The sequence below is a fragment of the Phaenicophaeus curvirostris genome, chromosome 23 (genome assembly GCF_032191515.1).
Source record: "Phaenicophaeus curvirostris isolate KB17595 chromosome 23, BPBGC_Pcur_1.0, whole genome shotgun sequence".
NCBI lineage: Eukaryota > Metazoa > Chordata > Aves > Cuculiformes > Cuculidae > Phaenicophaeus > Phaenicophaeus curvirostris.
Window position 1 is genome coordinate 4,523,134 of NC_091414.1, and position 16,157 is coordinate 4,539,290.

At 51.0% G+C, this 16,157-nt stretch overlaps 1 protein-coding gene across 1 annotated transcript in view; it reads right to left on the reverse strand.

Annotated features, from left to right (window-relative positions):
* Nucleotides 1–14,873, reverse strand: part of MAN1C1 (mannosidase alpha class 1C member 1) — a 72,575-nt gene extending 57,702 nt beyond the window's left edge. Inside the window, exon 1 of the mRNA XM_069875252.1 lies at nucleotides 14,363–14,873. Within this exon, the coding sequence (XP_069731353.1) occupies nucleotides 14,363–14,854 (492 nt within the window). The 5' untranslated portion in view covers nucleotides 14,855–14,873. The remainder of the gene's footprint in view (nucleotides 1–14,362) is intronic.
* Nucleotides 14,874–16,157: the final 1,284 nt, after the last annotated feature.

The following is a 16,157-nucleotide window of genomic DNA, read 5'->3' on the forward strand; positions in this document are numbered from 1 at the left end:
AAAGCTGAATGGGAGAAAGAAGAGCTCAAAACACAATTAAACTAACTCCTAATTAAATTCCTAATAGAAGTAGATTTAACCATGTCAAGAGGAGGGGAAAAAAAGCCCCTTCAACAGGACTATCTCGGGCATTAAGATCCAGCTGCATCTAAATCAGAAAGCATGTCAGCAAGAGCTGTTGATGTTGCAGTTAGCTCCTTAATGAGATGCTAGACTGTGAGGGGACGACAGTGGCTCTGAGAACAAATTTGCAAGTCTAGACCAAAGCACAGGGTGATTTAGTAGAGAGACGAGAAAAGCTGTAGTCTCATCTCCTCTGCTTCCCAGAATCAAAGCTTGTGGAAAATGCTAATAGAAAGAAAAGGTATTTGTGTTCTCGGCCACCTTAATGCTGTTAGGTCCGTATTTCCTCCCAGCCTCTATCAACCATATGATATTCCTGAGCACGGCTGAAGCTGATGCTGCACAAGGCCAGCTATAAAGCCGATAAAAATTGTTCTGGTTCCCTCTAACTGCTACGCAAGCACTTGCTGCCACTAGGTTTAGAGAACTCTCACAGTCCGTGATGTCCATTTTGCAGCCAGCAGTCCTAGCCAGAGGATCCAACCCTGTTAAATCTGATTTATTGATTTAAATCATTATCATTGATAAAACGATCTCTCCCACAGATGGATACTCAACAGGTAACCTGGCACCCTGCACAAAAAATAGAGTTGAAGAGCAAACCTAACTATATAGCTCGTGTGAGGCAAATCAAAGTGAAGATGTTGTGCCAGCAAATGCATAGAAAGTAAACAGTGAGATACAGGAAAGATTAAACATCGGAGAGAGGACACTTCAAGAAAGATGACCTTAAAACCGCAGGAATAATTACTATCTCCCTTGTTATTACCACAGAATGAAGGCAGAAGTAGCTTTTTGAGCAACATCCGTAAGTATGAGGCAATGAAAAAAGAAATGCAAGGTTATTATAAAACATTGGGAGGAGGAGGGTACTGCGCAGAATCTGAACTTAGCTCTGCTTTACTGCTTCCATGCATTCAGATTTCCCACAGATTCCGTTTTCCCACCCAACACAGATTTCTTAACTGAAAATTTAAATTGTGAGTATGTATCTGTAACTCTAAGAAGCGCTTTCAAAGGTGGAAGATATCAGCGAAGACAGGAAATCAATCTCTTTTTGTAAAATATTGGGATACGAGATAATTTCTAATATTGGAATATTAGATATTCGAAGTATTAAACGTACCTATGAACTACATCAGACTGGGCTATACTTCACCACGATGCTACTGCAGCTTCAGAAATTACTGTGTGCGCTGCACTTCACAAGTGACAAGGTTCCATGTATCCACACAGGCTTTTATGCCCAAAGAGGCCTATCAAGCAAATATTTTTCCCAACACTGCTGCGATGTCACAAATCATTGCCTTTACATCCTGATGCAATGGTTCACTTCACAAGATTACTTCTGCTAATAAAGTTGTGTATTAGAGATGTCTGTCAAACACACAGCGACGTTTCCTACGGCCACTGCAGGGGCTGCGTGCAGGAAGGACCAGGAAGGAACAATGCGCTTTGTGTGATGCTGCTATTTGGATTTTTCAAGTCCTTTTAACTCCACGCTGGACAGTCCTGCTCTTCTCTTAGTGACTGCTACTAAAGGAAAGCGAGTGGAAAAAAATGACTTACCTAGTAATTGTGCTTCGTCAAATGTCGCCTCCGAGCCCTCCTCCCGAGTTCTGTGCCTGCAGCACAAATCATGCAGGAAATTGCCTAACTCCTGAGATTTTGGGCACTGTGACATACCTACAAGCTGCCTGGAGGGCACTTAGGATTTCAGCTACGTCCCTTCAAGCACATACAACACACAGTCTTCCCAAATCCCTAACCGCACACGCAGACTACAAATTCTCCTTACGAGCAACCGACATGGGGGGCAAATGATGTACAAACACGCGGGCCAGAACCCATCAGCTCCTCATGATAACCCCATGTTAAAGCGATGGCGAATGGAAACACAAACACCATGTGAGACAGTTTTTCCAGAGCTGCATTATGACAAGGTAAGTCATCTTCTCTCTCCCTGAAGATACCATCTGCACAGGATTCTCATTTTTGGAGAGACAGAGCCCACAGGGATGCTCTAAAAGCAGCTGTAGCAATAACTAACCCAAACTGGGCAGGCAGCAAGTGAAAAACAAAAGCGGGGGGATATTTTTCTTTTCTTTTCCAAGAAAAAATAATAAAAAGGAAAGGAAAAAAGTCTCCAGAACCTATAGGCCTACCTGTTTGACAGCCTGTGGGACAGATGTTAAACACATCAATCATGATAAGAAACAAAACAGAGACGATGGGAGGCTTTGTACTCCCAAGTCTTGGATGTGGGACCGCGGCAGGAATGCTCTGTGGGTATGGAAGTGAAAGATTAAACAAGGGCCAGTGTCTCCGTGCACAGATGTGCCACAGAGCCAGTAAATAAAGCCTGAAAATTATCAGAAATATCCTGACAGTCAGCATGGGGCACTGCTATGGAAATCAGGGTGCACCAGGAGGCCAGGTTCTGTGCCAGCAGCCCAAGCTGGGCAGCTCGGTTCAGCCATCGAAACGTGTCCAAAGTGCTTTCAGACATAAAAAGCGAGGACCACCCTCACCGTCAGCCTCCTCCTCTTCTGGAAAGAAGAGATTTCTCAGCCTGGGATGCAGCAAGATGCTGTGGAACATAAGTGACTCGGGGCTGCTAAACCAGTGTAGGGAGCCAGGTGGATAAACTGAACCACTTCACACCACAGCTCGAGGTACAACCTTGGCTAACGTCAACCTAAACAGATTGAACAGGCCTCTGCCAGGCCCGTAACTCTGGAACTGGGAATCACAGCTTTGAACGGGACCCAGACTGTAAGATACGAAACGAGTCCTTTCGCCTTGGAAGGAAAACTTCACACGGTCACAGGTTCACTCAGTGGTTCGATACACACGTCTCACTCTTTCCATCTCAGGACCATGCATCTGATCTGCCTCCTTCCTCCCAGCAGCGGCAAAGCGTGAATTGCTTTTGACACATGGATGGCTCAAGGGCCCCAAAAGCAGTCATAAGCAGATGGGATAACTGAAGGGAAGAAAGGAAATTAAAAAGGAAATACAGGCCAAGAGTCACCCTGCACCGCTCCTGCTTCAGACCGTGAGAATGGACTTCGGGGGCAGGAGAAACATCTGGTTAGAAACGGCCTTTGTCTCAGTCTAAATGCTGGAAACAGGAGAAAAGAGGGAAGTTGAGGACTGCCAGCACACCTCGTGCTTTATCTCACACTTGGATGGCTTAACAGGAGAGATCTGGGAGGATGAGTTTAGTTTAATGATTTCTTGCTGCTTCACCTGCTGCCCATCTGTCTTTGTAGCCCTAGCTCGGAGGGACAGATTGGAGCATTGCTGTCCTCTCCCCTTTCAAGAGTTACTTGTGATTTGAAGAGAGGAACAGAGTGATTCTCAAGCATTAAGTAGTCAGCAGAGATTAGCCCAATGATTTATCAAAGGTAATAGCTAATAACAGACACAAGAAAGTCGCTCACAGCATTCCTAGAGCCTCGCAGTTGTCACCTTACCAAAGTGTTATAAGAAATTCTTGGACCACAGTAGCAAATTTATTAGCCAGAGGCTGAAAAAACTCTTCAGAATCCCTCAGTAAACAATAAATCATACAAATCAGGTTGCAAATGCTGGATCTTTAACAAAAATGAAGTCGGTGGAGTGGCTGTTAGAACAATGTTAGAATTCAGCTGGCAGGATGAAGGGGACTCGTGTTCATGTAGCCTGACCTCCCATCACAAGAGAGACCGGGGCTCAGCCCTGGCATCACTCCAGCGCTGCACTAGACAGTCATCACACACAGTGATTAATGAACTGTCGGAAGAATAAAGCAAAAATTGGAAAGTTCAGAGATCTGGGTAATAAAGTGAAGAAAAGAGCCACGAAGATTCACCAGAATCAGAGACAGAAGGCACCTCCTAGATCACTGACTCCACATCCCTGCCTGTATAGAAGTGCCATGGAAGGCACTGCTCCAACCGTGCTTCCTTCCAAGCCCTAAGCAGCCATCTCCTACTCTGTCCCACTTCCCAAATTTCACCCTAATATTGAACTCAACACTTTATTTTGCTAGGTCTTTGAAATTAAGAAATAAAAGCACCAGAAGACAGCTGACCTCTGCTTTACGCCACTCCAGCTAAGGAGCTGCCTTTCAAAAATCAACTTTTTGCATTATTCTACTGCATGGCCACTGGTGAGAGGGGGCAGATCCCCATCCAGCAGTGACAACATTCTGGTTGTTGGGGGGCTCACCAACACGTCTGATGGATAAGACAATCAAATACAACTGTGTTTCAGGACTGACAAATCCTAACATGGTACCAGTATGAAAGGAAGGTCTTCGTGAAAGTCAAAACAGCACCAGAAATCAGCCAAGGGCTTGTTTGGGCTCATCCAGCACAATGCTGAGCTACCAACATGAATATGTGTCCTTCTTCAAGAACTCCTGAGGAAAACGGATGCTCAGATGGAAGAAGAGGCAGAAACGTCCCCATTTCCACTGGAATTATTTCACTTGTGAGCAGGGCCAGCTAACCCAGGCAGCAGGAGGGTTTCAGGATGGATGGAATGTGATTACATTATAATTATCTTTGTTATTTGCAAAGTACATGGTTATGCACTTTCTTGACTGCCCAGGGAAATCATGTTAACACAATTAGAGCAAGAACCCTGTTTTAAACACAGTTTGCTCGGACGTTACTAACATGGTTCCAATTCTCAGTACTGACAGAGCCAACAGGCTCCATAAATCAGTGGGAGTTATGTCACTGGCTTCCTCTGAAGCAAGCACTGTCTCCTAGAGAAGAGACATTCCCTAGGATGCACTGAACATACAGCTCCACTCTATATCATCATCCTGTGCAAGTGCTGCTGGCATGATGAGATGCTGCAGAATTTCTAAATCTCTTGCATTTATTATTCTTCACAGCCTTACTCTCAGGATATCATTCCACCCACTAATAAATGAAGGGAGAGAGAAGTACAACAGCAGCTCTATGGCCATGCAATGGAAGTGTTGGAGGCCAGATTAGAACTAATGAGCTCCTGGATCCCACTCAATCACAACCATCAGAACAATTAGCTCAAACAAGCCCCAGAACCGTTTTCTGCTCAGCTGTCGTTGGCCCATCCTCCCTGTAACTTCTAAGCTGGAAAACTTCGATCATGTTTGAGAGTGAGTAAAGGGCACAAGGAAACTACAGTTCAGCGCAAAGTGCCAGGAGACCAGAGGGGACCCGCAGAGTGGGGCAGGAGAGCAGCAGGCAGGTACAGACACCTGGAGATGGATCACTACCACTGGCTATCACAGCAGAAGGTGAGCACTGGGAAGAGCAACAGGCACCACTGGGCAGGGATGGGGGATACAGAAGGAACTGCCAGCAGAGGATGGGGAAAGTCACCAACTGCACTAGGAGGTTTGAGCACATGGGACTCATCCCTAGAAAGCCAGACGCCCTTACCTTTCTGCTAAGGGAGGAAGCCAGTCTTAAGAGCACACTTCCCTTTCCAGACACCACTGAGGTCTGTCCTTGGATTCGGATTCGCACACAGGGGACTCTACATCCCCGCTGTCAAGACGAGCGGATGCGAAAGGGAAGCACTAACATCACTTCAGTTTGGCACAAACCTCCAGCCACTGCTAACACTCCAGTGTCCTTCCAGGGAACGCTGAAGTGCCTGCCTGAAAGGAACAGTTTTGCCTCATAGTAGCTTGCTGGATTAGAGATAAAAAATCGTGCCTGCTGTACAGAGATGCATGCGGGATCCATACAGTGACACGATGAATCTGCCATCACGAACAGAACACAGGACAAAGCATCTTGTTCTAATTAACAGTAGATGCGCTGCCTCCTTTAGTAAAGCTACAAATGAATAACAACCCTGTCCCATAAATAGAGCATGTTTATCATCCAGTCCTTCAGCGTTCTCACTGTGCTGTCTTCCCTACAATGCTTTGGGTCCATCATGCACAATATACTCGTGTTATGCACGGATCACTGACACCACTGCCCATGACAGCTTCGCTGGAGCACTTCCAAAATATTGTGTCATATGATGGACTCAAGCGCCGAGGGGATAAGCAGCACAGACAGCAATCATGGGAGCGTGTTCGCTCCTCATGCCAAATCCATTTGCAGCGTTCAGGGAAAAGTACTTTTTAGGGGAATGTAAATTTAGTCCCTTCCTCAAGTATAAAAACTAAAATGCTCCAAGCACAAGATTTCCTCTTCCAAGCAAGGAAGTGAATGCTCCTTCCTGCTTTCTCCTTTTGACAGCTTCATGGCAGTTTTACAGTCAGAACTAAATGACAGAGTGATCTAAGACACAGTCCCCTCTGCCTCCCATCTAAAACCTGAATTTTTTTAAATATGGACAAACATATTCAAAACCATCAAAACAAAATGATAAACACGCTAAACAATAATAGACTGGTAGACTAAACCAAACAGGATTGATTAACATCCTCTGGCAAAGTCTTGCATACAGATCCAAAGGGAAAGAACACTGTGCGCAAAAAATCTTTCTCCCATTAAGGGGCAGATTTAACCGTTGATTAAAAAGTCAATCAGGAGTCTATAAATATTTTGGCTGGAAAGATGGAATCTTAAGGAGGTGGCTTTTCAGTAAACGCTGGCACATCTGCAAATACCCAGTCCCTAGTGTTTGGCCATCCTTGGTCCCAGGCAGCACGGCACAGCCAGGCACCATGCCCCACGCAGCCCCACAGACCTGCGGCCCCGCTTTGACCACGGCTACGTTTGGCCCTGCTCTCCGTGGGTACATGGATGTGGTTACAGCAGGATGGGACCCACAGGCCACAGCCAGGCTAAAGCCTCCCTCTTGCTGTTTGAGACCTGAGCTCACACGTATTCACTGAAGCAACTCAGCGCAGGTCACAGAATCATAGAATCACCAGGCTGGAAAAGACCCCTCGGATCATCGAGTCCAACCATTCCCATCAATCACTAACCCATGTCCCTCAGCACCTCGCCCACCCGTCCCTTAAACCCCTCCAGGGAAGGCGACTCAACCCCCTCCCTGGGCAGCCTCTGCCAGTGCCCAATGACCCTTTCAGTGAAAAATTTTTTCCTAATGTCCAGCCTGAACCTCTCCTGGTGGAGCTTGAGGCCATTCCCTCTCGTCCTGTCCCCTGTCACTTGGGAGAAGAGCCCAGCTCCCTCCTCTCCACAACCTCCTTTCAGGTAGTTGGAGAGAGCAATGAGGTCTCCCCTCAGCCTCCTCTTCTCCCTCTGCACAACACGCCTGTGCGTGTCCTGGAAACTCATTTCACCGTGTCCAGCACTTGCATCCAGTCATTATCTGTAATCTGCTGGAGAGGCACACACCCCAACAATTTTCCTGTTGTGCAAAGAGTGCATTGTCTTTAAGTGGTTGCTCATAAACCAGCCTTTCACCAAATTTAGTTGTTACGGAACAAGGGCTTTCAGGGCTAGATTGTAGATAGGAACAAATGTCTCCAAATTACACAGCGCTTCCAAACTCCAAAATGCCCCCAGCTCAAATAATGTCAGTAATAGCACACACTTGGGTGTCCCCGGCTTCTCCAAGGACAGCAGTGCTGTAGCGTGGATCACAGCATGGGACGTATTCTCTATTTGTACGTATTACACCAACAGAACAAATATATTTTTAGTTAATTAACTGTATACCCTACAGCTGGAAGAGGCTGAGGCAGGTTAGGTCTAAATTTCGTTTGCTCAAAACCACCGGAGGCTAGTGAAGCAAAAAACACGCTGCACACACCATTTGTGGGATTTACAGTACAGTACCCTTTTTCACAGGTTCTGTAAATAAATGCATGAGAAAGAGTGTGGAGCAAAGGAAAATTCCAGCAAGGCTGGAGCCAGCCAGTGCTTCAAACTGCAGAAATATCCTCTCATTGCAAAGGTATTTCTACCCCAGAGAAAGAATTATAATCACGCTATACCTGCCCGGTTTGAGATCATTGTTCTACTCCATTATACAAGTATTTTACTTACAAAATTTTTTAACCCCAGTGTCCAAAGTTGTCTGGAAGTCACTGGATTTATATCAGACCAGCACAAAGGATTGGATGTGTTCTGTGGGTCTTAGTGGGAATGATGTGCATGGGGAGGTGCCCTTCCATCTAGAAGTGCACGTGGTGCGACTCACGTACTGAAGCCACTGACGGATTACATTATCTGCTTGTAGTACTGTTCATCCCCAGATTACAGAAAGAAAAAGCATTTGTTCCAAATGGAACAATAGAAGTTGCACAGTGTAGGGAAAGGGAGACGTCTGAAACCTTTTTCCTGCTGGATTCAGAAATGCAATAGCTCAGGGACGACTGATAATGTGATTCGCAGTGTTGCACCAAGAGGCAACTGAAGCTGAGAACCTGAGTTTGAGCCCTGCTTTCAACACTGGTGACCACAATCCAGTTCTCCATGTAAAATCCCCAGGGAATATCCACTAAAATCCCCAAGAAATACCCACGGCTTGTCCCCATGAAGGTGTACGAGACTGAACAGGCGCCTGTCCGGATGCTCTTCCCACCAGGGGTCAGGGCTGCGGCACAAATTCAGAAGAACAGCAGCACCTCCCCAGCTCTGCTCCAACACAGAGCCCAGAGGATCCCCCGCCAGGACTATCAAAACCACCCAACGGGAACTCAGCAGCCAGCACCTAGTCACTGCTCACAAGAGCTGAGCTCCTCAAAACATTTCTGTTTCTTGGTAATTATTGTTTGGTGACGAACTGTCCAGATATCTGCATTTACAAGACTGATCTACCTGAACAGGTGCCTGCTAACCTGTAGAGCGATGCTGGATAACTGTGTACGTGGGCTCTGGTGGCCTTCATCCCCCTGGGGTCTGATTTTCAAAAGCAAATACACCCGTAGAGCTGTGTTAGGAGAGGTGGCAGACAGCAAGGTGAGGCAAATGAAGGTGGAAACACGAAGAAGAGCCAGGATGAAGAGAACTGCACTGCAAAACAAATAGTCTTCAGTATTACTAATCCAGAGGAAATGAATGTGTGTGTCAAACCCAAGGGTAGAATCCCAGCAGAGGACTCGTAGCCTACCTGGATTTGACATATTCCTTTATCTGAAAGGGACAAAGGACACTGTCTGGTTGAAGCATTAGGTATTCTCACGCACCAGGCGAAGAAACTTGCCTTTTGTACCAAAAGAGGGAGAGAAAAAATAGTACATCTCTTTCATTGATCACATTTTTCTCACATCTCATGACTGGAAGCTAGCTGGCTGGTCTAATTTCACTGATGGCCACTTTCTTACTTAGCTGGTTCCAGGCGTTGTCCTCAAGCACCAGGTGGCATTAGTAGGGTTGGCATAAAAACACTTCAGAGAAATGCTGCTCTCTCTCCCCACCGCCTCCCTACCTGTGAGACCCACAAAGCCAACACAGCAACAGTACAGCACGCAGCGGTCTGTTTTGCTTCATCTATCATCAGCAAAACTGTCAGCTCAGCTCCAACAGCAAAATCTTTATTACTGGCTATGATGCAAAAGGCAGAAACCACACGGTCTGATTTTCCCAGATCTGAGGCTGAGTTTGCAGTCGCAGTAGTTGGAGGGGAAATAATTTTGACTTTTCACTGAGCCAATTTGATCTGGAAATTGTTGAGAGCAAATAAATATGGAATCCCACTGTGGCATTTCTGCAGTCACTTTCTGACTACAGCTGCTTTTCTTCTTTTCTGGGTTTTTTTTTTTTTTTTTGAACATCAGTGATCAGTATTTGGCACATGTGAAAAATTAGCTATTCCCTGCAGCCACGCATGACTGATCGATTACAGAACTAATAGGTTTTTCAGAGGTCGGTTTAAGAGATGAATAATCCCAGGCCCTTCTAAATCTCCCAACCTGTAGCACAGGGAGATTGTTATTTGGTTTTATTGCAGTTTTCTTCAAAAGGTCAGAGTGCCTGCAGGACTCTGCTGCCCACAGCAACACACAGCAGTACATCCCAGGCAATTCTCCAGGTGACCAGTGACCTTTTGCAGTCAGCACTCTGAGCGATACAGGTGCTCGCTTTTTTCCTTCTCAGGAAAACAACTGCTTATTGACTCCAGACTTGTCTTTAAAAGGTAAGCGAAACCCAAGACAACTGCCACTACGCCGAGTAACCCACCAGTGCAAAGCAGCATACCTGCGTGCCCATGTCAGCTCAGCTCACTGCAGCAATTACTTCTTTTAACGGACTTTTACGTGCCACTTTGACTCACTAATCCACTTCTTTTCCTTTCTGCACTGCTAGGAAACGCAGCACTCAAAGCGCACGAGTGAGTGAGGCGGATTTACCCCCAGCCACGCTGTAACCTGCAAACAGCTCCAGCATATCCAGCGCAGCTCAGAGCTCACCCAAACAGCAGTAGAGTGGGAGACACCGCAGTGGTGGGTTTCACACTCCCGACAACACTATCTGTCAAGCAGAAAAAGTCTAGCAGGACTACATTAGTCCACACTTTCCACATGTCACAGCCAAGAAACCAATGACACACTCTGTTCCTTGGCTGAAGCATCCCCAGCTGGGCAGGAAAAAGCAAATGACTGCTCAGACTCCACAAACTGAAGGGTTCTCTGAGAAAATAGAGTTATAAGTCTCTAGGTTGGGCATCAGACCTTGACTTTGATCACACACTAGCTCTGGCTTTCATCTAGGCTCTGGTAGACAGATGCATGAAAAAAAAACCCAGACGGGTGAAAAAAAAATACCAACAGGTCCCATCCGTATCCATCCTCCCTGCTACATAGGTGCTGCCTGGTAAGAATGGCTTAAAGGGAGAACAATACCCCAAAACTTTAAGTACCAGGACTGTTAGAGACACATTTTAAAAAATTAGAGGGCTTAAAGCTCTGGAAGAAGCCGAGCAAAGCCTATTGCTGCTACTGCACACACCACTTTAAAACGACCAGCACACCCACCACCTGCCCTGCTGGCATCTCTCACACCAGGGAAAGAGTATTTGCTAACCTGAATGCTGCATCATGGCTTGACTTATTGCTTCCTTGCATTTTTTTTACCCATCTGTTTCTTTTTATATAGCATTTGTCTTCTAACCTCTCCTGGCTTGTTTTCTTCATGTCTTTTTGATTCACAAAGAAAGGACACTCCTTATCTCTCCCACAAGCTGCACCAGCACCTCTTGTTTTGCACATTCAGCTTCGTATCTCAGCTCCATATTTGCTTCCCTCTCTCTTTCTGAATAAACAGAAGTGCAGGCACTTTTAAGGAATAAGGGCTCTGTTTGAAGAGTAATTAGCTGTCAGCATAAAACTAGTATTTATGGATTCTCATCCTTGAAAAATCTAACTCTGCTACCCAGCACTGATTATGGCTGTTATAAACAGATGGGACTGAATCCATACAACTCGCAGTAATCCTATATTTAAAAAATAATTAACTACAAATAAAGGACTGAATTCCACCGGCTTTCATAAATTTGATTTCCAACTTGATTTGTTTGTACAAAGTGGAGGCTGGGTTATTCATGGGTATGTTGTGCTATCCCAGCATACCTGGAAGTATTCAGGCACACGCTCCTCAACTCCAAGCACATCAGAGCACCTGATGCTGGAATATTCTGAACATCCTGCAGCTGAGATGAAGAAGGAAAGGATGGCTCAATCCTACCTGGGATCATTGAGAAACGCAGCACCCCTGGGTATATTTGGTCTGGTGCCTTGGCAAAGAAGTTGGAATTTCACCAGCGGTGCAGCCTTTGTTTTACGAGCTGACTGAGATGAGGGGAACTTTAAAACACTGTTTTTAAAACACAGGTTACAGCAGATGAAAGCCCTCACTGTTATTCATTGACTTCTCTGCTCAACCTGGAGCAGCCTCTTCGCTGAATGCCTACGCTTCTGCGAGAGAACAAACCCAGGAAATTTATACTCCGCTTAATTAAATCTGTGCATTTTACTTATTGGCACCTCTTACTCGACCAAAATTCACTCCAAGCGGCTTATCCATCACAGCAAAAGATAGGACAAACACAATAGAATACTACACAGACGCTACAGCTCTTGGATAACTAGGTCACAGACTGCTCCGCAACACTGGCGAGGCTGCCAGGCTTTTATGCACGAACCAGAGGCACCAGGCAAAATGCCGGCTCCGTCACACCCTGTAACCCCAAGGATGAGGTCACCAGACTCGGTGGGGTCTAAGCGAGGGTAGCGTTCAGGTTGCTGTTGGCAGGGAACAAGTCCCAAGCCAACTGCACTCCGAGTCAGCGACAAAATGATTTCCAGGGACAGCCAGGCTCACGCCTCCTCCCCGAGTTCCGCGAGAGCGCATCCCGCGTGTCCACCCGTCCCCACGGAGCAGCACAAGTTTCATCATCTACCAGCTCGTGTGAAGCAGCCAGGTTTACACGGATATCCCTGGAGGGAGCCTCTTGCACAACCACAGACACCTCCCACCCAGCAAGTTTCTCCTCCTAATAATCAAGCGGAAATTTCCCTTTGCCTAATTCCAGCTGTTTAATTTCTCCTCACACCCTATCAGGCTCCCTGGTGAGAGGAGGCGTGAGCGGACACCACAGCCACGTGCACCTTGGCCACGCTCCACACGATGCCTCCACGGAAAGAGGCACCCCCGAACCCTGCCATCTTCCCAGGGAAAAGGGGGAGAAAGGGGCACGAGGGGCTCGGGTGGGAAATGGGAACAGGGCTGAGGAAGTGAGGGGAAGGTGAGGAGAGAGGGGACAACGCGAGGGGACACAGCCATGAGGGGACTGAGAGGGGACATGGCTGAAGGGGGAGACACGGCTGTGAAGGGGAGCTGAGAGGGATGTGGTCGTGAGAGGGGACGTGGCTGAAGGGGGAGACACGGCTGTGAGGGGACATGGTTGTGACAGGAGGAGATGTGGGACTGCGGCACGCAGCCGTAAGGTGAGGTGAGGGGAGACTGAGAGGGAACATGGCGTGAGGGGTGACCAAGGGGGACAGAGCCATGGGGGGAGGCGAGGGCTGACTGAGGGGGGACTGAGGGGGGACATGGCTGTGAGGGCTGACTGATGGGGACCTGGCCGTGAGAGAAGGCAAAGGGGAACGTGGTCATGATGGGAAGAGACGGGGTACCAAGAGGGGACATGGCTCAACAGGGACATGGCCATGATGGAAGGCAAAGGGGCACATGGCTGTGAGAGGAGCTGAGGGCTGACGGAGGTGGGACATGGCGGTGACCGGAGGTGAGGGGGGACCGAGAGGGCGACTCAGCTGAAGGGGGATGTGGCCGTGATGGGAGGCAGAGGGGACATGGCTGTGACAGGAGGTGACGGGAGGTGTGACTGAGAGGGGACCCGGCTGAAGGGGGTCACGGCTGCGAGGGGAGGGGGGACTGAGAGGGGACATGGCTGAATGGGGGGAGGTTGAAGGGGTCCAAGGGGGGACTCAGCTGAATGGGGGAAGGTGAGAGGGGACATGGCTGAACAGAAGAAGGCAAGAGGGGACCAGTGGGGGCCATGTCTAAATGGGGTGAGGAGATGAGGGGATAGGGCTGAATAGGGGAAGGCAAGGGGGGACCGAGAGGGGACAGGGCTGAATGGGGCGAGGGGGACCGGGAGGGGACAGGGCTGAATGGGGTGAGGGGGACCGAGAGGGGACAGGGCTGAGTGGGGCGAGGGGGACCGGGAGGGGACAGGGCTGAGTGGGGCGAGGGGGACCGGGAGGGGACAGGGCTGAGTGGGGCGAGGGGGACCGGGAGGGGACAGGGCTGAACTGGGGGACCGAGGGCAGACAGGGCTGAATGGGGGGAGGCGATGGGGACACAGGGCTGAATGGGGGGAGGCGAGAGGGGACACAGGGCTGAATGGGGGGAGGCGAGAGGGGACACAGGGCTGAATGGGGGGAGGCGAGAGGGGACACAGGGCTGAATGGGGGGGGAGGCGATGGGGACACAGGGCTGAACGGGGGGAGGCGATGGGGACACAGCTGAATGGGGGGGAGGCAATGGGGACACAGCTGAATGGGGGGGAGGCGAGAGGGGACACAGCTGAATGGGGGGAGGTGAGAGGGGACTGCGGAGGGGCCACGTCTAAATGGGGGAAGGTGATGAGGGGGACAGGGCTGAATGGGACAAGGCGAGGGGGGACCAAGTAAGGACCAGGCTGACTGGGGGAGGCGAGCGGGGACAGGGCTGAACGAGGGGATGGAGGGTGGACAGGACCGAACGGGGCGAGGCGAGGGGGGGCGGGGGCAGGGCTGAATGGGGGAGGTGGTGGGGGTGGGGGGGGTCCGAGGGCACACGGCGCCCGGGCTGCTCACCTCTTTCACCTTGTCCCTGCGGGCGCGGCTCTCGGGGTCCTGCCCGGGCCGCCCGCCGCGCACCGGGTGCCGGAGGCTCCTTCGGAACCGCTCGTAGTCGAAGCGGCGCGGGGCTCGGCCGTGGCCGGCGGGGGTGCCGGGCTGCGCCCGCTGCCCCCGGGAGCCCAGCCCGGGGCGGGGGGCGCGCAGCGGGTCCCGGGGGCGGCGCGGGGCCGGGGGGCTGCGGGGCAGCGCGGTGCCGCGGGCGGAGGAGGAGGAGGAGGAGGCGGAGGCGGCGGCGGAGGAGGAGGAGGAGGATGAAGAGGAGGAGGCAGCGCGGCGAGGCAGGAAGAGGCGCTTGAAGCGGGAGGAATCGGGCAGGAGGAACAGGGCGCCGAAGCAGAGCGTGAGCAGGCCCGAGAGGAACAAGAGGAAAAGGAACTTCTGCGGCAGCCGCAGCCCCAGCGCGGCCGGCCAGCCCGGCATCCCCGGCGGCTTGCGCAGCAGCACCATGGGGCACCGGAGCGCGGCCGCCGCCCGCAGCCGAGAGCTCAGCGGGCTGCGCGCTCCTCCGCCGGGCAGCGCCGCCGCGGGGGGAGGCTCCGCTCCGCCGCTCCGCGCCCCCGAGGCTCGCAGGGCTCGCTCAGGGCGTCCCCGCCGCGCATCCCGGGCCGGGCTGGTGCTGGCTCAGCGAGCGGCGCCGAGGAGGCGCGGCCCCTTCTCTCTCTAGGCGGTGGGTTCACGCCGCAGCATCTCTGCGAGGGAGGGGAGAGAAGAGCGTGTTCATTCAGCACCGACAGCCGGCGTTATAAGCCCTTCTCCCCCCAAGTTCTCCCCCGCTAGTTCGTTTCCCGGACTTCTAGAACCATTAAGGTTGGAGAAAACCTTCAATATCCTCAAGTCCAAGACTTGCCATCAACTCTTCCAGCTCCCCACCGTCCCCTCCAGCTCCCGGGCTCTTCTGGCGAGAGGAGGCTCCTTGCCCTGACGAGGAGCGAGGAAACCCCTGTGAGCCCAGGGACAGGGAGCAGACAGGCTGGGAGGAGGCGGCTCCGCTCCTCTCCACGCTGCCAGGAGCTGCTGCCGCCCGCAGAGGGCTGGGGACGATGGAGCTGCAAGCAAGCCATGCGGAAAGCTCGGCTCGGGCTAAGTTTCTTGAAGGAAAAAATACCTACGGGTTTCGCTTTTGCTGAATGGACCCCCGCAAATTCCTCCTTCCTCCTAAATCTCTGCCCCTCCCGATGTGTGCTGGAGGAGACGGAGCTCAACTTTCAGACCACGAAAGCAGGACCGCTCTAAAAATCGGGGGACAACCTATCTAGGAGCCCTAAGCCACCGCTGCCCCCACGACACGCGGTCAGACCCGCCGGGCGGGGGCTTTGTCCTACCCCCAGTCCTCTTTACTCACCCCTCTGACAAAATCCAAGCCACTCGGGGTCCTACAGTGAGCAAAAATAAATCTTCTGGGTCCTGCAAAGCGAGAACCCCTCGCTGCTGTCAGCGCTCACGAGTCCCCATTCAATTAAGAAGAGGAGGCTGCCTGCCCGCCGGGGGATCCGCACGGCGGCTCCTCTCTCCTGCCCATCCCAGAGGGAAGCACCTGCCTGCGCTAAGCTACTCGGAGGAGCCTGTTTTCCACCTCCTCCTCCCCGCCGAGGGGACCCTCCGGGCTGCTGCGCTGCCCGCTGCTCGCTGCCCGCCCGCCTCGCCGCTCACTGCGACAGCGCCGGCGGCCGCGCCCCCGGCCCCGCCCCTCGCCCCGCCCCCTCGCCGGCCGGCGGCCGCGCCGACCAATCAGCGCCTCGGGACCCGCCCG